This window comes from Athene noctua, chromosome 8, assembly GCF_965140245.1.
Source record: "Athene noctua chromosome 8, bAthNoc1.hap1.1, whole genome shotgun sequence".
Lineage (NCBI taxonomy): Eukaryota > Metazoa > Chordata > Aves > Strigiformes > Strigidae > Athene > Athene noctua.
Window position 1 is genome coordinate 1,599,113 of NC_134044.1, and position 25,444 is coordinate 1,624,556.

General features: G+C 42.8%; 1 protein-coding gene across 2 annotated transcripts in view; it reads right to left on the minus strand.

The window, feature by feature from the left end:
* RYK (receptor like tyrosine kinase) overlaps nucleotides 1-24,798 on the minus strand; it is a 57,927-nt gene extending 33,129 nt beyond the window's left edge. For both annotated transcript variants that reach the window (XM_074912525.1, XM_074912526.1), the window contains exons 1-6: nucleotides 24,324-24,798; nucleotides 9,181-9,302; nucleotides 7,328-7,427; nucleotides 6,004-6,138; nucleotides 3,709-3,765; nucleotides 2,209-2,353 (exon numbers count right to left, since the gene is read on the minus strand). In XM_074912525.1, coding sequence (XP_074768626.1) covers nucleotides 2,209-2,353; nucleotides 3,709-3,765; nucleotides 6,004-6,138; nucleotides 7,328-7,427; nucleotides 9,181-9,302; nucleotides 24,324-24,648 — 884 coding nt within the window. In that variant the 5' untranslated portion in view covers nucleotides 24,649-24,798. The remainder of the gene's footprint in view (nucleotides 1-2,208; nucleotides 2,354-3,708; nucleotides 3,766-6,003; nucleotides 6,139-7,327; nucleotides 7,428-9,180; nucleotides 9,303-24,323) is intronic.
* Between the last annotated feature and the right edge of the window lie 646 nt (nucleotides 24,799-25,444).

Consider the following 25,444-nt stretch of genomic DNA (forward strand, 5'->3'; position numbering starts at 1 on the left):
GTTTTCCTTCTATGGCTGGAAACTCCTTTTGTAACCTGATCACCTACTAGCCCTACAGATTTCTTCAGCTGGCTTCCTGCTGCAGGCAAGTTTGAAAAAGGAATTATTCATTTTATGCCTGTTACAAGTTTGAAAAACTACATTTCTGGTTGGCTTCATTCTGGTTTTTAGGTTTAACTTGCTCAGGTTTATGGGCTTTCTTAGTTCTCACTTGCATACTATGTTAGCTTTTTGAACGATGCCTCCTTGCTTTTAATAACCTCCATTATCCTGCTGTTAAGCCATGCCAACTTTCTCTGGCACTTTTTCAAGTGCCTTTGATAGGAGGTAAGCAAGCATTTGCTCTGAACTTTCAATACAATGTTCTTAAACAGTCCATGTGCAGCCTGTAAACTCAGCTGCCTGGTTTTAGCTTCTATTTAACAACATTCCTCATTTTTATTTAGTTCTGGTTTTTGAAATTAAGAACAACAGCAGTGGGTTTTTCAGCCTCTGTTGCTTCTGGGAGGTCGTTAACCGTAATGACGTTATCTTCGATTCACAACCCCTTTAGAGCAATGTTTTGGGCTTGTTACTCAAAACCAAATCAAGAGTTGTTTCTTCTCTCATGAGTCCCTTGACTAGTTGCTACATTAAACAGTCACCAATCATATGTAATGCTAGTGCGTAGTAATGCCGAGGCTAAATTATAACACTGTACCGGTTTCTCCACCAAGCACTGAAACATCACCTTGCAGTCTCTTTGCTGGCTCCTATCCACAGTGCCCATTCTGAAAACAAAACTCCACAGATCCTCATTTCAGACACATTTTGCCTCTGTTACATCTTTGCTACAACACTAGCTGACCACAGCTCTTAGCCCATCCAAGATTTGGTCAGGTCAGGCACCTTTGGGCTCAAAAAAAACACATGGCGCTCTGAAGAACTAAATCCCACTATCTGCACAAACTTTGTAGAAATTTATCAGGTGGCCATATACTGATTTAGAGCAAATTCTTTAATGCCTGCAAATTACAGAGTATTAACATTAGATGAATTTTTAGCTCGTATCTCCACGGAAATCAAGTACACTGGAGTGGATGAAAGGGCATTTAATCACACCACTAGGCTGAGACACTCAAAAAAACCCTCATAGATGACACCGCTTTCACATTCTATGAATGTAATACTTGTCCCTTCTGAATTAAAGCAAGCTGCACATCCTCTAATGCCTGCTGTTGGTTAAAACTCTCAGTAGACCATTAGGCACAAATTAATTGAGGAAAGCTGACAAGTTATTTGTTTAGATAATCAGGCCTTCAGAAACCTTTACTAGTTACTACATTGACACCCCCCAAAAATCAGGTGGTCTGGGAACACCAGAGGAGTAAGCGGCAGGAAGTAAACCAAGGATGAATGGATAGAGAGAAACCTGAAGACAGAGCTACTCCAAGGGTGCAGGCAGGAACAGAAACAGTTCAAGATATCCTTTCGGCAGGGGTGACCACCCACGGGCCCAACTGTTTTCCAAAGTATTCAGTTTCAAAATTGCCTGCTTCTGGACAGTTGTGTTTGATGCAGCTTGTTCACAGCCTCAGCAGAGCCTCACTCCACCTGCTTTTTCAGCCTCCCTTCCGCCTCAGTGTTTAATCCCCACTCAGCTGACTGCATTGCCCTTGGGTTCACATTACAAGCACTTCTTGCACACATGTGCCAATTCGGCTTTTCTGGATTGAAAATACATTTGGGAGAGCGCTACATTTTCAGCTTTGTATCCAACCAGTTGTAATCCCCAAACTTTACCCTAAGGCCAAAGTGAATACTGGTAAATCAATCAAAATAGAGAAAATTGAAATTCAATCTCCTGTAGAAGTCAGCAAAAAACAAGTATTCTCAGTGTGCCCAGGTATCTATCAAATTTTTCTTCAATCCTGACAATCCCTATAGATCTGATTCTGTCCATGTTTCCCCGTTGTGTCCTCCACACACCTATCCTGGCAAAAACCCAACAGCCACAACCATCCCACCCCATAAACAGCAGAGCACCTGCAACTGCTGCCTTTCTGCAGTATAGCACTTACCACAACTCTACACAGGTTGTAATTGCTACAGCTTAACATCAAGAGCACAAATTGCAAGCTACTACAGAGTGCTTGTTTTAAGACCAGAACTCCCACTAATCCGAGTAAACATGTCACAAAAACGCACCTGAAAAGCTTGAGTACATACCTGTCATCCAACTCTATCCTTTTCATGCTGTGGAGATGCAAGACAGCTAATATTATTGCCACCAGGAATATAACAGCACAGCACACGCCTACACTGATATAAAACACACGGGTAGAGGTGGTGGGAGCTGCATTTACAGGATCGACTGAAATAGAAAGGTGAAAAGTTACTGAACCTCTCTCTCTCAAAAAAAACCCCCACAACCAGAAAACAAACAAAAAACCAAACAAACCCCACAACAAGTGACACTTTGTTAGTTCCCAGCACCCTGGCCTTGCCCCCAGTGCCCTGCCACTCAGGCCCAGCAGCAGCAGGGAGCAGGAGCCAGCCTGCAGCAGCAGACCATGGTAACCACACAAGAGTGGGCACCACAGTTCCTGCTGCAGCAAAACAGGGCACAGCCCAGGAAGCCACTCAATGCCTCCACCTATTTACTAGGACAAAAGGACGGTTCTTAATGAAGGATAAAAGCTAGCCAGGAACCTCCTAAAATGGTCTAGTTGGTCCTGCTGTTTCTATTATACCTCACACAACCTTCCTCCGTGGCTCCTGTGGAGCCCCAACGCAGTTAAGTGGCAGAGACTACCTAGGTGGGGCTGGAAGAGCAGGAGTCACCAATAAATGATATTTATATATCATTTATATGCCATTTATGTATCGTTGTAAATACCAATACAGCAAATAAAATGAGGCTAATACCTAGGTGCACTATGATGGGGGTGCTTACTGACTGAATGTGCCAGAGCACAACCTCAGCTTCTCCTCCTGATTTTAGGGTGTGTGGGATTATGGCCCTCCTGACCTGAATCTTAACGCCAGCAGTGTTAACAGGGCAGTTAATCCTCTTCCTCGAAAGAATCTCAACTGCAGTGAGTTTTACAGCAAAATTCTGCAGCAGAGGGCTGTCCTTCAGCCGATGCTAAGCAGCAACATGGGCAAAGGGACTGAAGGCAGGAAGAGGCAGTAGCCCTAGCCAATCCCCAGTTTTAGATCATACATCATGGAGAACAATTGCCCTGGAAGAGACAGCAGGTGGTAGAGAGAAAACCGAGGAATGCACTCCACTGCTTTCCAAAAGCATTTTGGCAAACACGTTTACATTCTGGGTACTGCAAAGGCTGAGCACAGTCAATGATATTTCTAGCCAGAATAGGAGTAAGAAAAACTACCTCATTCTATTCATTCAATACTGACAAGTTAAAACATCAAACCAGACACGTCCTGAAGTCAAGAAAATAGACGAGTCATGTACAAAAACCAGAGTCCCTAAGATGCGATTAAAAAAAAAAAAAGTTGTTAGGAGACTTGAACTAGGTTTTTTTTTTTTCCTTTTTCACTAGTATATATTCCCAGTTAAAATAATTAATTACAAAAAGCCCCACTAAAATACTGGGTATAGTAGACTACATGGGGAGTGTTTTCATAGGGAAAGCTGTGGAAACAGAACACCACAAGTTTTTCACTTTTTACACCTGAAGTTGTACACTCAAAACTACTTACAGATAGCCTTGCTGCTATTTTTATCAGATGTTGGAGATTTTACTTCTGGTTCAAGCTCTAAACAAATGAGAGAAAACCATTAGGTTTGGTATATATTTATTATTGTAGACCTTCACAGGAAGTCAACTGCTTAATTTATGGGAAAATAAATCTGCTTTTCTGAATAGGTGAGCTGACTCAAGGACTATAGTTATCTCTAGATTGCCATTTTAAATACCTTACCACTGTATAATAAGAATCACACTTAAGACACATGGGTCAGACATATTTCACCACTGATACACGTCTGTTGAGGCCGTGCTTGAACCCACTGGATCTACCTACCTCAAAAAGCCCTCCGGTTTCTCCGCCAAAGTCCAAAGCAGCAGACAGTAGAAAGAGGAGGTGCAGAGTATGAGAGTGTATGCTAGGACACTAAACAACAAAGACCTCACAGAATCAGTTACCACAGGATAGAAAATAATTTCTTGAATGTTCAACCAATACTACCCTAACCTTTTGGAAGAAATTCTGGCTTCAGTATAATGCTATTCATCCTATGAAGAAGTTAGAGATGCAGCCATAAGCACTGTACTTTCTCAGCTGATGCTACAGTCATGAGTGTTTTAAAACTGAAGAATGAAAAAGGTAATGCCTAGTTAAATACTCATAAATATGGAACAAGAGGTGCAATAATACTCAGGCTCATGTGTGAATGTCTTTTAGCAAGGGGATAAATCATCACTAAGCTTACTGAGTCTGGTCACTAAACCAAGGGAATGCAGGCTGTGGAGATAGCTTCAGATGAACCTCACTGAGGACTCGTGCAGCTAAAGCAATATAATGGATTTCTGTGGTTGCAAAGGCACAGTCCCACTTGCACACCCCCCTTCCTTCTCCCAGCTGTGACAAGCTGCTTCCTCCCCAGCACAACTCCTTCTGACTCCTTGGTAAGCCAGTTCAGCCTGATAAACTTGTCAAAAAGTAATCCAGGAGATGGGAAGAAAAAAATCTGAGGGTTTTTTTTTTCTTTTTAGACTTTAGGAGAACTATTAAAAATGCCTTGAGCAAAACAACTTGCAAGTTCCTGCATATTTTTAAACTTACACACTAAATTAAATCAGAAATCCACAGATGCTTTATACCAATCAACAGACATCCAAAAAAATAAGTCATTGACATTTTTATGAACCCACAGAAATATGACCTTTGTTAGAATCACTTCTGCATAATTTAGGAAGTGGCTCTATCTCACACACCCAGATAACTATGTGGTGCTTATGGAAACCTCCTCTGAACATTCAGCAGCTCAATAAGCTATGAATGCATAAGCAGTGATGACTTCCCTCAACTCAGAACATTTGAAAGAGTACCTAGGAAACCATAAAACAAAGGTAAAAATGTCAACATTATCAGCCAGACCTCCATTTTCACTAGAAAGAATACACTTTGAATTAAGAATGCTCTTGCCATAACACCAATGCAAGGAACACAAGTATCACAACGTTTTGTACTAAGCAGGCACACTACCCCACTCACCCACACCTTCAAGACCTTCATACTCAAGAGGAGTGACAAACTCCCCCTTGAAAAGCCAGTTACTGTCCTCAAAGGCTCCAAATAAACTGAATATTCAGGAAGAGCATGTAAAGAGGTGGCCATCCTCAAACGCTGCCCGAGAACAGGACACCACAGCCATTTTTTAAGGAGGGTACAGTTCCTGGGCATAATTTTCTCCCGATGCCTGTGAAAACACTTCTAGGAAGCAGCAATAGGAGATAGTAACAATCCAAGAGGAAATTGTCCTTGCAGATCCCCAAGTCAAAACACAGAAGAGATGATCTGGGATTTCTGAAGTTTGCATTATCTACCAAGATCATTCAGTATTCCATGTCTGAAAGACTAACACCTGCTTACATTCACTAAATAGCCAGTTTTAAGTTTATCACAATTTATAAGCTAAGTAGATTTTGCTGGCAACTCTTGGAACAATTTGCATATTTAGAGAGCTGCAGTTTTGAGGAAACTAGTTTCTTCCTTCCAAGCACAGAGAAAATGATTTTTGCTATTTATGTAAATACATCAGTCAATGCAGCAGAACACTAGGGGAATTTGTTCATCCATCAGCTTCTGCTTTTACCAAAGGTCCCCATTCATCCCTGAAAGGCAGAATTTTACTTTGTTTCTTCCTGTTCTCTCTAACATTCACTCTTGAGAACTGTTACTCATGCCCTGGATCATACACCTTCCCACTCCTTCTTTCTTATCATACTTTTCACACTAAAAGCTTTTTAATATTGAAACTTAAGGTCTTACTTTTGTAGCACATTTTCCTTCGTTTGAAATTTAAAACTGTGATGTTTTTTGATGAATTTATTGTCAAGTTGAGCTGCATTAGTATTGTGACCTCAGAGTCGAGTCTGCCAGTGCAGGAGAGTTCAACACGAAACACTGCAAACAGACATACAGTTACATTACAATTAAGTTTGAGCACTTTTCAGATGTTGTGGTGAAACAACAGTTAAATAAGGGTCTTTTAAAATAATGTTCAGATAAAGTACATTTTTAGAGAACTTGCTATTAAGAAATGCTATTTTAGTCTTCATGCCTTGTAATTTAAAGCATTAAAGGGCCTAGATTTTAAATTATGTGAATTATATTAAAAGTTTACAGATTACTAAAACTGTATTTGTGGATAAATAAATAGATAAAATGTGGATAACTGTATTTGTGGATCATTAGCCATCCATTAGCTTTGGAGTTAACGTGCTGTCACAAGAGAAACCTCCATAATCAAAGAAACACAGAAAATTTAGTTTTCCTCATTGCTTTTTTAAACACTATGAAGGTTCAGTTTTTTCACAACCATTAAGTTTAAATATTTTGGTCTCTGCAAATCTGACTGGAATCAAAGCTTAAACTAATATGACATTATTTACTTTCTAGTTTATATACCAGTAGTATTTATGCCATCAGAGCAGACACAACAAGTCTAATTCACCAGTGTCTGCTTTCACAAAAGTGGTACACAACCAAAGCACCAGATCTATTTTGTGCTCTGTTAGATAACTCAAGGAGCAATAAGACAGTGAGGAACCATACTAGAATATGCATGAATGATGATGATTTGCACATTTCCTGAAACAAATGCAACTGTTTCTAGTATAAATTCTATGGAGGAGCTGGTATATATTCAAACTAGTTTTCACAGTTTTAAGCTTACCATAAACACTTCAGTATATTAACAACTCTACACCTCTTGAAATGTCATCTCTGTAGGCTAGAGAAATTAAGAGGCATGGATTTTGAAATCCATGCAATTTGTTAATTATTATTATTGTTGAAAGAGAATGGAAACCTTGTGTGTGTATATATACATAAAAAATGTCATGTTTCCTTTCCTCTATCCTCCACTAAACAAGGGGAAAAAATACTACTCTCAGACTAATAGTCTCAGTCTATAATACCCTTTTAGCAACGTCATAACTGTGGCAGAAAGACTGTAACGATATTATGTTTAATAGAGAAAAACTGCACTCTTATACAACACTATACACATTTTGGAAAAAAACAAAATACCACCAAAAAGCGTTCTTAGTAAGAACACTAGCTGTGCACTTTCAGGGGGAGGGGAGTTTACCTGAAAGTGTTCGAGGAACTTCTCCTTGTAGAGAAATGTTGGCCTGGGGCATAGCCATAGCCATGGGATTATCTACCTGAAATCCCAGCTTATACTCAACCTGTAACAACAGACGGGAGACGGAAAACACGTAAGAAATCTCTACAACAGTAAAAAGAAATGCTACATAACTTTCCGTAATTCTTCTTGAAATTAAAAAACCTGTATCTTATTTTCAAAGAATGCTGGTGATTTTAAGCGCCCAAATTCAGAGTTTTATGAAGTCTAAATATCATACTTCTGTGAAAGTTCAAATTAAGAAAGCCAAAATAGAAGCCACTCCTGAAACAATTCTTGAAAATCTGGGGCAAAATTTTAAGTGCTGCATTTTAAAAAAACACCACAAACCTCGCCTGCTTGATACTTTTAAACTTACTTGTTCAAAAGCCAGTTTGTTAAAACTGTAAGAATTCAAAAAATTCCCCCACCTCTAGTCAGTTTTATAAACTACACAGCCAAAATTGCTTGCAAACAGTTTATTCAACTACAGTCAAGGTTTTGTTTCCACTTCAAAAGGTGATTCTTCAAATATTAATTAAAAAAAAATACAGGACCTGTTATAACTAAGTCATAAGCTCCTGTTGGAAATTCATCCTATCCCTCCCCACTCAGCTGAATGAGCTTGGTTTGACTTTGTTTGTACCATTAGTTTCCTTTTTTTTTCCCCTTTCTAAAACATAATAGGATGTATTTATGTAATATATTTTTCAGTCTAGATGCCAAGGGTAGAAACATAACCCAGTTTCTGAGTTCCTGTAAACTGCACTACACCCACCCTACAAAGTTAGCACAGAAGATGCCAAGCGGTGCAGTCATAGTAATGGAAGCAGGGCTACACAAACTCAAAAATTCCTATTCAAAATTCACACGCAGGCTCAAGGAAACTCAGGGTAGGGACAGTGATGCAGGTAGCTCATGGCTGAAGTTGTAGCAAGGAAACTCCTTCAAAGGTGCTACTCAAATGGCAATTGACTGAACTGCCTGTGAAGGTGGAATACGGTATCAGGTAGAAGGGCTGGCTGGCGCTCTACCCAATACCATTGCAGGCCAAAAGTCACATCTCAAGAAGTTACACCTCAAAGGCAAGAACATTGACAGAAGGAATCTTCAGAAATTGCACTGGTGGAGTTGTTGAATATTACTGTTCCTACTGCAGTCTTTCCTACTTAAGGACAGAAGAATAACCATCACTCAAGTTAAAAAACACTAACATCTGGCAGAGACTAAACAGATCATTTCATATACAAAAATAAATTGTTAAGTAACTGGAAAGCCTTCAAAATGTAAGAGCATACACAATCTTTACAACAGCTGTTGCTGCATGCTCCAGCCATGGTGATTAAGTGAAATAAAAATCCCTTTCCATTTAATCAGGGCTCGGTAATAACATACTAGATGCCACTTTTATAGGTTCTTCTTGTCTCCAAACATATGTTTCCAGAACTCTCTAAAACACAGTTGCTCTACACTCGATTTCCAGAGGCTTCAGTTCATGGCTGCCCCTTCTGTGTGTTCAATGAACCATCAGAAGAGATTCCACAGCTAGTAGCTTGTGTGTGTATATATATATACACACATGCAGCTTACAAGAAGTATAAAACCCTTCAAAAGAAGTGCTTAACCTTTCTCAAACAAGAAGGGAACAGTTTAGATACATATCAACTTATTGCCTGAAATCATATGAGTCATTCTTCTGCACCTAGCATATGCTAGTTTTTGCAAAGAAACAAGCCATTAAATTATAATAATGGGTATTCACAGAGCAATACAGATCATGTATCAAGTACTTAAACATAGAAGTTATGCCTGCTTACCTTGGATTTAGCATGCCAGCTGAAGTGAAGATTGTTGGTCTCGCTGGGTATTAAGAGATTGAAGGACAATGCATAGTGATTAACCACATCATTCCTCACATAAGACAACTCTGCATCAAGACCTGCAATGAGAAGTACAGGAGTGAGATGGGGAAGAACAGGACCGGCAGTAATACACTGGAACCAACAACTCAGTACCACCAACTCCACTTAAGCAAAGACTTCCTCAAGTCAATTGCAGGTTTGGAGATCAATGCTCGTGCATGTCAGTAGTAACAAGAGCACTTCAAATTCTCACAAAGCACCAATTTCAGACAGATGCCATAGCCTAATAAACAGGTAGAAGTTGGAATATAGTGGAAAGAAACACAACTTTTCATACAGTCCTCCAGAAGCGTCAACACAGACTCTCCTGAACGTACCTGTCTGCTTCTTAGAATCACAGGTCCAGTTTTACTCTTATTTACAACTGTGTACACTCAAAACAAACTGCTTTGCATTATCAGCTTGTTAATTACAGGTAACTCCTCCTGGAATAGCTCATTTCTTGAGCCTGAGACACATAAGCATGATGGAATTAACTTCAAGGTAATTAGATCAAAACACAAAGCACATAGTGAGAGGCAGGAATGATACTGGTACACCAACACTAATTTTTTGTCTACCCTTTAATAAACCTAGAAAATGTAAAGACCCACAAAACTATTGATTACAGAGCACTAAGGTGCATGTTCCTAAATAAGACACATACTCTGGTATTAAAAATACTGAAGCTGCCATTATCTTTTGTCAGGAGGTCAGGACCCTACAGCTTGCCCTGGGTGTTGTTAGAGTTAGCAGTAAAGTAAGCACTACAAGTCACTCCCCTTCCCTGCAGCTGTAAAATTAATCCCAGTTCCATATTTTCAGGACAAAACCATCCTGTATTTGTAATTAGTACCATTTTGTCTTGTCTCATACAGCTTTTCTTCCATTGCTCCCAGTTAAACACTATCCAGGCTCAGCAATACATTGACATGCTAAGAGAACAACTGGACAAATCAGCCACAGGTGCACGCTGCAAGCATGATCTATGCAGCAGGAACTGAGTTCAATTAAAATATTCACAATACAATTGGGAACATAAATAATGGCAGTTATTTTTATTATGGCTAGAAAGTCAAGAAAACTGGAGAGGCTGTGACTAAGACAGCAGCATTTAAGCATCCTGAACTTATTGCAAGAATCTAGGGAATCATGAAAGTTGGGGGGTGGTGGTGGTGGTGGTGGTGTATTTAAGGAAAAAAAAAAAAGATAAACTATGTAGACAAGCTGCATTTGAAAAAGGGGAGAATTAGCTGGAAGGAAATAATTCCTTCTATTTAGTGCAGAAAACTGGGCACAGATCAGTGCAAAGTGCTAAGTGTTCTGTTATTCCAGAACTTGATTTAATCCACCTTTTTTTCACAAGATACAGAAATGCAGCCAAGACATTCCTCTTCATTCTTGTTGCTGTTAACCACTTTTACTCCCTGTGGGCTCATTAGGGTCCTGAAACTTCATCAAACCCCAAGAGTATCTAATCACAGATACTAGGGGGTGGCAAAGGGGAGAACCCTAGAGACTGGATACATGAAAGGAATCAACAGAACAAAGTAATCCCAGGGAGAAATGCTCTCAAACAAGATCTTGAACAGGAAAAGATGCAGGTGATGCCTTAAGTGCTGAATGTGATGACACAGTATATTAAAAAATGTTAAACCTTTCTTCTCCAATTTGTCTGTATTTCCACTTAGTAATAAATGGAAAATGCAAAAGCATATCCACCAGTAAAACAGGGAGGAGGGGAAGCACACACATACACACCATGAAACAAAATAAAACTTTGAAAATGCATAAAAGAAACAGCAAACTTCAAAAATAACTTGCTCAGATAATTTTAATGTGTACATGTTTATACATGAAATCCACCTCAGATTTAGAAAACACAGGAGTGTGGAGAAGTGCTCACAACTATCAGACACTTGCCATTAGATCTGATCAAGATGGGAAGCTTTATGGGCATAAACTTACTAAACAAAGTATTCAAATCAGACTCAGTAAGTACAAGTAATTAAAAAATATTAGGACAACAAAAGGATTAGCAGGTGAAACAACAAAGCTTGAGAAATGAAAATGCTTTTGAAATAAAGAAAACCTTCTCTTGCTGATAAATGTTCACACCTGCGATTAGAGGTTCATAAAAACATTTCAGAACTTGCAACACCATGAGATTTTCAAGGTGATAATCCTTGATTTAATACAAATAGAGAAATTGGTCGTAGAAATCAAATGGGTACACAGCAATAAAACTGCCAGCTATAAAACCCCATCTTTACAAAAGTAATGTAAAAGGCAATCCTAATTGAAGCTGTCAAGCACAAATATCATGATGGGTAATATCTGAAGATGTACAAAACCAAATTACCCTACAGAAGGTCAATCAAATCTTTACACTTTGATAGTGGTACAACACCGAGTAATTTGGTTATACAGACCACGAATGTTTTAATGCCTGTACTGCCATACAAAGCTACACACTAACAGGTGATGCTAATTACATGAATTTCAACAGCATCATGTAAGAGCAGCATCAGAATGTCAAGTTTTATTGCTTCAAAAATTATGCTCTAAAAGACTGGCATATAAAAATGATTTAAGAGGTTTTGTAGTATAGCTCAACTCATAAAAAAGGCAGAAGATTGCTTGGCTTAGTATCCTGTTTCTATCAGGGGTCTAAAAAAAAATGCCTAGTGAAGAACATAAAACCAAAGTAAATACACAGTGACCCTTTACCGGTAGATCCTCTGTGCTTCTAGTGCTTGTGGATCACAAACTTCCTAAACTAGTAGGCAGTATCTTACAACAGCTTCTCACTAAATTTTTTCTTCTATGAATTTGGACAAACACTTTCTTTTCCTGGAAACTGATAAACATATGCCTGGGAAACGTCAGTGTTTCAATACCATATGGTACTTTTTTCCTTTTAAGTTTACCAACAATTAAAACATTTCCTCTATAGCACAGACAAAATTCAATTTGCCATAAACAGATCAGAACCTGTGTCCACACTAGACAAGCAAGCCCGCATCTCCCTACCTCCAATCCACCACAGCACAGTTTTGCTTCCAGACCAGCCTTCCACCCCTCATTTTTCCATCTCCTCACTACCTTCCACCACTGTAATCCTAAATTCCTGAAGCACTCTGTCAAAATAATTTATTTCAATCAGGTCAGCAAAACTCAAAAAAAAATTGCAGTTGAACCTGCTAGTCAAAAAAAGCACCTTGCCTGTGTCCCGGGCAGGCAGCCAGGCAGGAAGGTGTGTACTGCCCGACACAAAGGAGCCCCGGTGCTGATCACCAGCAATTCCAGAGCTGCACCACGTCCCAGCCATGAGGGGTGATGGCACTGGAAAGGTACGTACAGATAAGCAATTGCACGGGGCACACTGGCCAGCAGCGGAGAAAGCCAGAGCTCACTGGCGGGTTGCATGATCTGAGTACGCTTGATGCGGGCTGCCATCGCTTTGCTCACTGCGTTCCTGGGCTTCCTCTGTTTTGTGAGTCTTCTGTTTAGAGGACAAGAAAATCTCCCTATACCCACAGGAATTGCCTGGGCAATGCTGCAGCACCATGCACGCTCAAGAGCTCCATGGCAGGTGGACTCCAGGATCCCCCAGTGAACAGATTTTAGCCAAGATAAGTTATGTTTTTCTCAGTGGGTTGCACAGATTAAATTCTCACTAAGAAAATCCACTGCACAGCCTGACAGGCTCCAACAGCCCTGCACTGCTCAAGACAGAGGATGAGGACACCACTGCAAACACACTGGGCAGATTGCATCCAATGCCTCTCTTCCCACAAGTTCAGATCAAGAGGACAATGACTGGCCTCAGGCAAATGTCAAACGGGTTCAGTTATGTTCACTGAGTATTGGCTGTGAGCTACCTCTATTCAGATTGTTCCTTGTTATCTACATACCCTTTTATACACAGTGAAATCGTGTCTCCTCACTGCTCAGATTTCCAGACTGATTCAGTGCTATTATTAACTCTCTCTGAAGTAGACATTAAAAATGGTTAAAGACTTTGCAGAAAACACCTTAGGTTCCATTACCATGACAGTTTAAGTCTAACTCAGAATTGCTTTAATTCTGCATTTCCCCTTTTTCCTTCAGACATGCATATTTACACCTGCCTTGCAACGTTCCTTATTTAAACCTACAGCAAGTCAAGTTCAAGAGTCAAGCTGGCACTATGCAGGGAGAAAAAAAAAAGTTGGGGAACCACTCCTCAGTCAGTTTAACTCCTTGAATTAGGGAGGATGCTCAGGAGTGTCCCATATGAAGGGCAAGACTGTAAGCAGCAAACACTTAGATGGAGCTAGTAAATAGTACTATTACCTTATCCAGAAAGTCCAGGCTGTTTTTCAAAGCATGCTTTGGGCACAGGTAGCTTCAAAAGATGTTTTCAAATTAAGCGAGTCATTGTCAATACACAGCCTGAACCAGTGACCTCAATTTTTTACTTTTTCTAATGTACAAATCTCTTGCAGCATAAGATGTAATCAAACTATGTAGCAAGTTGCCAATGAAAAGAATACAGAAACAAGGTTCATTTTCCCAACTGTTTCAGATTTTGAGAATGCTTACTAAAACTACTATGGTAAAACCTACTGAACTGGTGGGGAAATGTAATTCTGCAAGGTGTCGGTTCCTCCTAAAGTGTTGAACACTTTTGGACCTTGAAGTAGGGCAAATACACCAGCATCCTGGAAAAAAATCAAATTGGTATGGAATGTTTTATGTCATATATGGAATGATAAAAGGAGAAAACAAGTGGCTCTAGAAGAAAAACATAGACACATTACAAAGAGCTGGAGAAAACAGGCAGTTCTTCAATAATCATTTTCTAGGCAAAACGGTCAAAGAAAGAAAGGGGTGGAGAAGCTCACAAAGAAATACCAAAAAACTGTTGGGTTACACAAACTACAGAGGAGGAAAAGCAGCTTTTCAGCAATGTTTCTATTCATTTCAGCAGTATATTGGCAATCAACAATAAACAGTTTTAAAACATCGGCTGCAGTTTTGCCTTGGCAAGCCTCCTTAAATAAGTCCATATGCAAACAATGCACAACACTAAAGGATCTAGTTTCTCATTGCTTGGACTTGACTAACCTACACCAGCTCACATGAAAAGAATAAGACCAATGCTTTGCTTTGATTTCAAGGCAAAACCACCACCCTTTTACCCAGGCAACCCCTAAATCTCATTATTAACTTCCACATCTTTGTACTTCCCACCCTTGGGTGCAAACTTGAGGGAATAAATTAAAGTTGAACACAAACAAAAAGGTAAATTTAAGCAGCACCACAGAGAAAATCCGTCATTCTTTGCACTGTTTAACATAACAAAACATCTGAAGAAGCTCAGAAAGGGAGAGGCCAATTTTCATTCCCAAATGCAAAAGATGCTAGGCAGCCCTTGTGTTCATGACAAAATTGGATCATGTCAGTCTAGCAGCCTAACAAAACACTTCTTTTCAAATGTCCTTGTGCAAATGCAGTCTAGCTTCAACTCTTTTTTTTTTCTTTTTGAGCACAATGTACAAAAGAAACTTGCCTCCATCAGCATGGGAAAAATTAGATTTTATTCTTATGAAGCAAGGGTTACTCTTCATTACTTAATTAGTTCAAATCATCATAACAGTTCTGGCAAAATTTTTGTCTAAAATCAAGAAACACAAAATGAATGTGCAATGTAAGAGGTAGATGAGACTTATCAGACTAGGGCTAATATTCATATTACAAAAAGTAGTATTCCATTAAGAACAATCTGGTAACAACAACTGACATAACTGACTCCCAGCCGCCTACCCAACCCTCTGGCAGATTCCTGTCTGTGTACAGAAATGGCTGAAATTAGTGCCTGTTTTCTTAGTACACTAGTCTGTAATTTGCAAGAGTTTCTTCATAAGCAGCTGAGAAATCACCACTGCAGTGGGACATCAAACCACCACAGCCCTCACACAGCAAGCCACTCCTGCTCCTGACTCACCGCCACTGAAATAAATTAATTGAGAAGAGTTACACAGTTAAGCACGTTATTATCTTTATACAAATATTCTATTTGTTCAGAGGTTTACCTGCTCCAGAGAAAGATGCCTCCGCTCCCGAGCAGCTCATCTGGGTCAGCCCTCTGGCAAGACCAGAAGCTTCCACTCCAGAGTGAACATCCACATGAATGAGTAAGAACCTCAAGCCTCAACATCCCTTCACCACCATCCATCTCCCAGGTCTGTGCAACCTAACCCATAAACACACAGGATTTGCTCAACACTGCACAATCTACCTTGCTGAAGATATATATATATTTTTCCCCTTCCATTTTCCTTTCATTAAAAAGTGCATGATAAATCTGAAACACTGACTTTAAATCTGAAGCTATCCTTTTTTGGCAACAGGTTCTCCAAATACATGCTGGAAAAATTCATACTATCAGCCTAAGCACAAGGAAATATGGCTGAAGAATCAAAAATCAGCTCTTCTGATACTGTTGTAATCTTCCCAGTCAAAACTCAACCACCTAACAAAGGTATGTCAGACATCATTTGGACTTGTGAATAACATGCATTTGCAGTATCTGTGTCACCTACCCACGGAAGTTATGTCACCTTTTTTTTTTTTAAGTAATGCACCCACATGTTGATTCAGTTATCCCTGTAGGAAAGACTATTAAGGTACAAGAGCATAAGTTAACTGTAGAACAGTGTCCCTGCCAGTGGCCATGACTATTTCAGTAAAAAGTACCCAAAAGAATAGATTTTAAAAAATGTAAAAAACCACACACACACCCCTCCCTCAATGCATCAGAGCTCTTTGCCTCAAAACTCATGCTTCTAGTTCTGTGACCGATGGGACTGCTGAACGGGACACCTTTCACATCTGTTGAGATGCTTTGCAAGACTTCCATCACAGTGACACTAATTGTTTAACACAACACCAAGCTCAACAAAAACTAAAACAGGTCTATTTGCTTCTGTGACAATCTCTGCACTCACGAAAGCCATGGAGTTTAGTATTTTTTTCTTTTATTAGGAATTACTCTTACACAGTCATCAACTAACTTCGTAAATGCTAAAAACAGTTTTGAGAGGATAACCATCTTTGTCAACCTGCTCAGCTTCACTGGTACTGCTGGCATTATGTATTCTGAGGCTGCAGCTTTTCAAGCCTACTAAGCAGCAGCTCCAATGCTTACATTACTGCTCTTATCTTTCCCAAGCAGCATGGTGAAATCAATATACTAGTTAATTTAATTACGGCTATTCAACACCCAGTAAGTGGCAGCGAAATTCTAAAGCATCACATTAGTTTCATGCTGTTACTTCTGCTCCCAGATCTCCAAAGCAGTCAGTGCAAATATGTGAGTTATCCGCTTGAAAGAAGGACAAAGGCTGAGATGGAAGAGAAATAATGCGTTTGAAGCCTCTACCATCGCACCCTTTGTACCGCCACAAGGCATTTTCAGAGAGCGTTAGCATTCATTCTTACATGGGATCTGCTGGTGCTGTTGCCATTGGGGGGGGGGGGGGGGGGGGGGGGGGAGAATCAATTCATCAGGCACAACTCATTAAATGCGTTTCACCCTTAACACGCTCCCTGCTTTCACAGTTGAGACCTCAAGTACGATTTTAATAGTACACACTAAGTTACTAGAGGAATAGCCTCTAACTAAAGACCTTCCACTGCAAGAAAAGTAGGAGCCTCAGTGGTATTCCAGTCTGGACAGTTTCAGGTAGGAATTAGTCATCAAGCAATCCCATTTCGCTAGAGCTCAGAACAACTGCAAATCAAGATACATTTGGAATTGGTCTCATGAATTCAGCTTTTCCAGTATCCAAACACAACTCTGAATAGCAGAAGAGAAAAACACAAGTCTTCCCCAAATACATCATCTGTTAAAGTATCCACACACCAGAGTGTGCAGTATAGCTGCCTCCACAGCTCCCACTCTCAGGAAAATGCCACCCTGAGATTTTTTACACCTGTGAGCATGATCCTTATCTCTTGTATTTCCCTCTGCCCAGGTGGTGTTTAGCAGCAGTATCAGTCCCTGCCTTCCTCCCAGTACTGTGATCCTTTCTTGCTCACTTTTCTCATGTATGAAGAGAACTCTTTGCCTCCATTTCCTTTCTCTTGTTCCCATTCTGTCCAAGCACAGGAGGGAGAAAGAGAGCATGTACTCAAATACACCAAACAATCAACAGTGATAAATAAGACGCTGCCAAACAGAACACAGGTGTAAAATCACAGCAGTGAGGAATGCAGCTGTGGGAATTTCCCCCCACCCCCTCTCAGGCTAGCCTTCAGTCTCAAGAGGTCAGATTTCTTCCAAGTTCCTGACACACAAATGTTACAAGAGCCACAAACATTTATCACTAGACAGACCTTGGCCTCTCGGGAGCTGAAATGGCCGTTTCCTCCCAGCGCCGAGCGCAGACGGAGCGCCGCACAAGGAAGCCAAGCCGCCCGAACCGCACATCTGCAGAAGCAAATTGTCTTCTCCCGGTAGGATTCAGAGCAAGCCCCCAGCATTTTTAAATCCCAACACATAAGCTGGTGTGATAAAGCAGGCCCCAGAAATCAACCACCCATCTCAGCAATGCAGAGCAGATCAATACACACAAGAACTTAACCATTTCCCAGACTTCCCTCTTAATGGTAGTCACACAGAATCAATTATTTCAAAGCAATCCTAACCAGGCTAAAAGCTGCCTCCCACTGGCATCACTCCCTTCCACAGGTTATGTCAAATTTCTAGAAGAGTACTCTTCTGCTGGTTTGCAAGCATTACAAATATTGCAGTGGGTTTATATGACTACACACATCTCCAAAGAAACATCTATCCACACACTTTTTGAACTTTGCAAATTAAAAGTGAGGCAATAGAATGGAAAAGGGCAGAGGAACCCCAAACGCAGCTTGTTCTCATAAACCTCAAAACAACATTGACATGAACCCTGGTACTCGGTAAATCTGACGGACAAGCATCCAAGCACACTGAAAAGCTTCAAAATGAAAACAGATTGCTCAACTCCACGATGCAAGTAACTTGTCGCAACCTGCTGCAGCTTGCAAGCAGCCAGATGTTGCTGCATGCTCCCTCCAAACACCCTGCCAGCCTTAATCCCTCCATTTCTCCAGACCTGAGCAACAGTTGGCCTGCAACACTAGAAAGCCTGTCTAAATAAGCACCAAACACAGACTATCATTAGGCTAAAGGGTTTTACAGGGCAAGGCAATAAAATAATTTTATTAAAAACCAGCAGTTCCAATTAAGTGGAATATATCAGAATATTTTCAGGCCATCATCAGCAATTCAGTTTTGTTACAGTGCGTGGCATCTGTCAGGATTAGAAGCTCACTTTCTATCCAGCAGTGTGCACCTACAGTAATCTTTAAGTCCCTTTGAAATGGTAAAAAGAAATATTATCATGCAAGTTTTTGCATTTCTGCAAAGACAGGCATGTGGACTATAGCAACATAACACTTATTTTTGCATAAAACAAGCAAAAAAGCTACCGTTCTTTGGAGTCAAGCACTTAAAAGCTAGAAAATGAAGATTTAAGAACATGTATACAACAGAAACAGATTCTGAACTGTAGGTCACATACCACAGACACTTGCTTCAAGACCTTAGGGTACTTTGCTTTTCAGTGGACATCTCAGTCATCCTCTTGCAACTTTACAGAGGTTCTTCACTGTATTTTTTCTGTCCTAAAGAGGCACCACGTACAAGCACCTGTAAGTTACACATCTCACACGGAAGTTTAACTTGGGTGCTACTAACAAAACTTATTCAGAGCACAACACTGGCTCACTGGTGGTGCTGTAGGTTGTGATGCTGTCAAAGACAGGTGCGTGTAGGCTTTTAACAAGGCCCTGAAGCATTTCAAGAATCACAAGAAACAAACACTTTAACCTTTCAATAATCTGAACATCTAGCTGATCCCAGTACACTGATTTTCACCTCCCTTTCATAACAAGGACAACCAGGTGACAGACAAAGGAACAAGAGGATTTCCAGTCACTATAAATGCAGCGCAAGCGCCATAAAGCACTTCTGAAACGAACTCCTGTTGCTAACTCCCCAAAATAGCAACATTAAGAAAGTTCTTCACACTATAAAATTAAGACATCACTTGATCAACTGCTGCAGTAAGCAGGAGATGTTTAGTGTCCATCTGAAATTCACAAAGCTGTGAATTATTTGATCTATAATTTACCAGGGCTCTGCTGAGGCCACACCTAGAGTACTGGGTCCAGTGCTGGGCTCCCCAGAACAAGAGACATGGAGCTACTGGAGAGAGTCCAGCAAAGGACCACAAAGATGATGAAAAGGACTGAGGCATCTCTCCTCTGAGAAGAGGCTGAGAAAGCTGGGGCTGTTCAGCCTAGAGAAGGCTCAGGGGGATCTCATCAATGTATGTAAGTATCTGAAGGTGTGCGCAAAGGAGTCTGAGCCAGGCTCTTCTCAGCAGTGCCCAGTGACAGGACCAGAATTAACGAGCACAAACCGAAACACAGGAGGGTCTGTCTTAACATCAGGAAAAGCTCTTCTACTGTGAGGGTGACTGAGCACTGGCACAGGTTGCCCACAGAGGTGGTGGAGTTCCCATTCCTGGAGATGCTCAAAAGTTTCTGGACAACCAGCTCTAGGTGGCCCTGCCTGAGCAGGGGGCTGGACCAGGTGACCTCCAGAGGCCCTGCCAACCACAACCACGCCAGGAGGCAGCAGTGCAATCTAAAAAACAACCAACCAACCCTCTGATGGAACAGATTTTGCATCAATTTTGCATCTTACAAGCAGACAACTCATTTGAGTAAGCTGAACACTAGCTTCAAATGAAATTCTAAAGCATGTTAAGAGTCACATAAGTGCTAAATTAATTTAACTCTATAATTAAGTGCAAATAAAAAGCTACCAGAAGACAGCATTCAATATGATTACTCAGAAGAAACCGGGCCAAAGAATACCAAGTTTGTAAACTCAATGCAAACATTGCAGGACTTGACTTTAAGATTCTCCTGCAATACTATTTTAGCCCCCTGTATGTATGCATTATGATTGCCCTTAGTTACGTGATAACATGTTATTTTTTCCCCCACGGGACTAAAGTCTCATTTAGTGTTCAGGCTAGACTTGTCTCTAAAAAGAACCAGAGCCATGCGATGAGGAGGGCTATCCACAAGACCGATTTCACAGCTGAAGGATATGTAGTCTACAAAAAAACAAAACCCTGCAAGGACAGAAAGAACTGTCCTCACTGCTTAAGCATCTTGCTGCTTCCGTAAACAATTAGGTGCCATCTCATGAATAGTGCAAAAGAAATGCCTGCAATGCAAGAAAAACTGCTTAAGCATTAAGTGCTAAATAATGCCATGTACTTTAAAGAGACCAGATCAAAACCTTAATTATTAAAGCTAGCTACCTCATATTAATGAATACTTATTCTCTAAACCTTAGTTCATTATCTGCAAAGCAGGGATATATGTGCCTTCATAACACAGGATCCTGGGCAAAGCAGGTCAGTGGAGCATTTCAATACTAGGCAAACACCACATTTTGATTTCACAGGACAATCTGAATGAAAGCCACTAAATCAAGCGTAGACTCAACGCAAATTTAACACCATGTGCCCTGCATGTTTAGCATCATAAGACGGTCGCTGGAAAAATGATACGATCAGGTAGTGGTGTTAGGCCTGTATAGTTAGCCACTCTGTAAGACTAACACTGCCTTCTTCAGGTTTACGTGCAGGCCCAAAAAAGATTCTCCATATGTACCAACTCCAAAAAGTATGCACCACAGTGCTGAGAGAGTTCACAGACACCACCAAAAAGGGCTGTGGTGCTCTGGATGTCTCTCCTCAACAAGCAGCACTTCACTTTCTCCTCCCTGACTCCCCATCCATCACCCTGTACCTCACCCTTCATCTCACTCAAACACCTCTGGCTCCCACTGCCATCGCTTAAGTCATCTCAAGCAAGTCCCCTTGACTAACCTCTCTACCTTTATCCCATCTACCACTGAGTCTTGCCAGGTGTGAGTGGAATCTGACAAATTCAAGTATGTGAAAACCCCTTTTTTTTTCCCCCCCAAAGGCTTATTGTTTGGGTGGCTGTGAACATTTTCCATGGGAATGGCAAGAGGTATTTCTGACAGAGACACCATCTGCCTGCCATATAGCAAGTCCTGCTTTCAGACCATAAGAACTCTGCAACTTTTCAAAACAAAAATCCATCTCACACAGAAAGACAAGCCAGATTTCTTTAAGTTTTCTTCTCTGTAAAGTTCAGAAGATTTCAAGACAATTTCTCCTAAGGCAGACACAGTCAGAATCACATAGCATAATGTGGAAATCTGGCATAAGCATACCAGAAAGTAGCCGGCAGTTTTCACTATAAACCATAGTATCTGTCCTGCCTCCACGCCACAGAAAGAACAGCAGCCACAAATAATCTTGAGCAAGTCACTATTTCATTTACAAGAGCCACAACCTAATTAAAAACACAGGCCCTGGTTCCATAAGACACCAAACTCTGGTTTTGAGGAGACTAGAAGCACTGCGATGTGCCACCGAATTGGTTCAGCCTCACTGGTGGAGAGACCACGCAGGGGTACAGCCCCACAAACCCTACACCAGACCCCGGGGATGCTCCAGCTTTGCATGGAGGAAGCATGCTGATTCTACAGACAATCACGTGCTTACATTTGTTCCAAATCAAATTTGTGACATGTACGGGGACAATATTAGGAGACATGAAAACACACCACAGACTGTAGTAACTCCGTGTAACATTTGGGTTTATGAGCACTTCACGAAGTCTAAGAGTTTTTCTTTCAACCACAGCAAGACAGTAGCAGAGACAGAGTTTGTTTAGAAACAAAAGGTAAAAGAAACTAGTTTCTACATTTTTATTTCCAGCATCACTGAAACTAACAGTTCACAAGCAACATCATTTCCCAATCCGCTGTGAATGATTATCCTATCTGCTGAACGATGGCTTCCCTCAAAGAAGCTGTAGAAGCTGAAACACCTCCCTGCTCTCTGAAAGTTCATGCACACCGATACGAGCACTTAAACCATAAACTTGATTGCACATAAACACAATTCAGATACTACAAAACTGAACATTTTAAAATAGCCTGTTCTGTTTTCAGAAGTGTAAAGAACTGGAACAAACCTCCATGTCCCTTTGGGCTTTCTTCTGCCTGAGGAATACATGAAGTTACTGGAAATGTGACTGCCTGTGTCAAGCTGCCTCATTAAACTACATCTTAGCTACAACAGGTAGTAAATGGAAAGGATACCACTAAAATCAAATCTGCTTATGCCAACAACACAAAGTAAATCCCGAAAGTTTAGTTTACAACAGATTTCTAGTGATCTGAATCCCACTAACTGAAAAAAGTGCCAGTGTATCTCTACATTAGACTCCAGTTTCTCTAACCCTTTGGGGTCGCAGAAGCAGAACAGATCATTAAGTGCCAGGTAAAGCGATATAAAAGAGCTACAAACAACTGGAGTAATAAGTGACTTTAGCCACATTAGCAACAAGACACGCATAAGGGAGGTTCTGGGATACAATTTAACTTTAAAAAACAGTAATAACAGCAGATCTTCCCTCCTCAGTTGCTACTTAATGATGAATAATTTTGCTAGTGGACCACAGAAGCCTGAGCAAATTCAACTAATACAGAATTCAGGCACTCGACACAGGACAGCTCAAACCTTACCATTCAGTACTTCCAAGATTAACTACTTGTTTAGGAACTTAGCTAAACAGCAAGCCTGACATTTTTATCTTGTATCTGTAACAGAGCACCTGGCAGCAAGCACATGCAATGTAAATATCATGGCAACAGAACACTAATCACCAGAGCAAGCCATAAGAGAAAAAAATATTTACAGTGTTGTTTACTCCCCGGGTCTCCTGACTTGGGTCAGCTACATGCTTACAGAGTTCAAATTAACTGGAGATATTTTTACTTCGTCCATTTGATGCAAATAAAGTCTTATACTGCTCATTTTTCAGTTTACAGAGGTATATAGGACACTTGCTGAAAAACAAATCACTGGGGAAACCAACATATTTGTTTTGAGACTCCAGTCATCAACTCTAAACAAGAGCCTAAACAAGCCAAAGCCTACAGAAAACAAATCTTTGTTTAAATCAAGAGGCTCTCCAAGCACAAAACTACAGCAAAAGCGGGCCAGATGGAGGACTTCATGAACTGTCTCCAAGTACTTGCACAGCAATTGTCAGCCTGCCTAGAAATTAAGATTCCTTTCACACACGCACCCAATTATTGCCAGGTCTCCTCTCTGCCCTCTGAATGTCACTCACCTCGCTAATTAAATCACGGGCCTGAACTCACCTCTTCCAGGGCTCACCCTGCTCCCACAGGGCACCATCCCCAATCACTTGAACCTAGGGACCCCCTTACCATCAGGGTAAAGCCCAGGACAGTTTTCTTCCCCCAACCATACACACTCTTTCCTGAGTCCTCAGCCTCCTCCACTCTCCTCACACCCCCCTGCTCGCCGAGTCCTACACAGATCCCCAGATCCACCCAACCCCACCCCAGTCCCACAGCCCCTCAACCCTCTCCTGAACCCCAGGTCCTTCATACCCGCTCGCAGACCTCTCCATCCTCCCCGGTACCCCCAGATATGCCGCCCTCACAACAGTCCCAGAGACAGCCCCACCGCCTCCTGGACCCCCCAGTCACCACCTCAGGCCTCCAGTCCCACTGACCCGCGTCACCCCCACCCCCAGGCCCACCATCTCCACCCCAATCCCACAGACTCCCCCATCCTCTTCCAGACCCCTAAACTGCCACTCGGACCCCGCAGAACTCTTCTCATCCCCTTCTGAGCGCTCGGACCCCCAACACCACCTCAGTCACACAGACCCCCACCGTCTCCTGGCCCCACACCCCCTCCCCAGCCCCACAGGCCCCCATCTCCCCCCAGCCCCCGCGCCACAGACCGTCCCGCCGCCGGGCCCATCCCGCTCCCCCCGCCGGGCCTGGCGCGGCCCCGGCCCGCACTCACCGATCAGCTGGCGCACCTCCTCCTCGCTCAGGTAAAGACTGAGGCTGGGCCCGGGGCCGGCGGGGGGCCAGTCCGGGGGCCCCGCGGCGTGTGGGCCGGAGCTGGGGCCGGCCTGGCCCTCGGCGCCGGCGGGCAGGAGCAGCAGTAGCGGCAGGAGGGGGAGGAGATGGCGGCGCGGGCCCCGCACCCGGCACGAAGACGACGACGACGGCGGCGGCGGCCGCCGCCGCCCCGCGCTCGCCTCCCCCGCCGCCGAAAGGGGCCGGCCCCGCCGCCACCGCCCCCCGCCGGCCTCGCGGCCCCCGCCCCGGCGCCCCGGCACCATCGCTCCGCGGGGAGGGCGGCAGGCAGGCAGGCAGGGCCGGGGGGGGAAGGCCGGGAGGGGACCCCCCCGCCCCGCCGAACCCCTCACACGCCGCGGCCGCCAGTCCCCGCCCCGCCGCTCATCGCTGCGCGCGCCCGACGCCGCCGCTGGCGCCGCTTCCTCCGCGGCGCCGCACGCCCCGCCCCGCCCCGCGCGCACGCGCAGTCCCGCCCCCCCAGCGGCGGGAGGAGCGGCCGGCGGGAGCCTCGGCCCGCCCCGGGAGCGGGGGCTGCTGCCCGCGACGGCCGGCTGCCGGGGAGGAGGAGGGTCACAGAATCGTCTGGGCTGGGAAAGCCCTTGAACCCCTCCAGCCCAACCACGAACCTCCCCCTGACCGTTCCCAACTGCCCCAGATCCCTCAGCGCTGGCTCAGCCCGACTCTCCAACCCCCCCAGGGATGGGGACTCCCCCCCTGCCCTGGGCAGCCCATTCCAACGCCCAACAGCCCCTTCTGCACAGAAATACTGCCTCAGAGCCAGTCTACAACTCCCTGACAGGAGGGTGCAGAGAGGGGGGATGAGTCTCTTGAGCCAAGGAGCCAGCGCCAGGCCAAGAGGGGATGGCCTCAAGCTGCCCAGGGCAGGGTCAGACCCATTTCAGTGATCCCTTCCAGCCCCGCAGCCTGTCCTGACCATCCGCCGTGACCTGTCCTGGTCACCTGCCTGGCGCCCCAGCACGTGGGGCCTCCTCCACGTGGCTGGAAATGCTTCGCCAAAACATCCCAGAAAAAGATCGGAAGTAACTGATGCTGATTAGA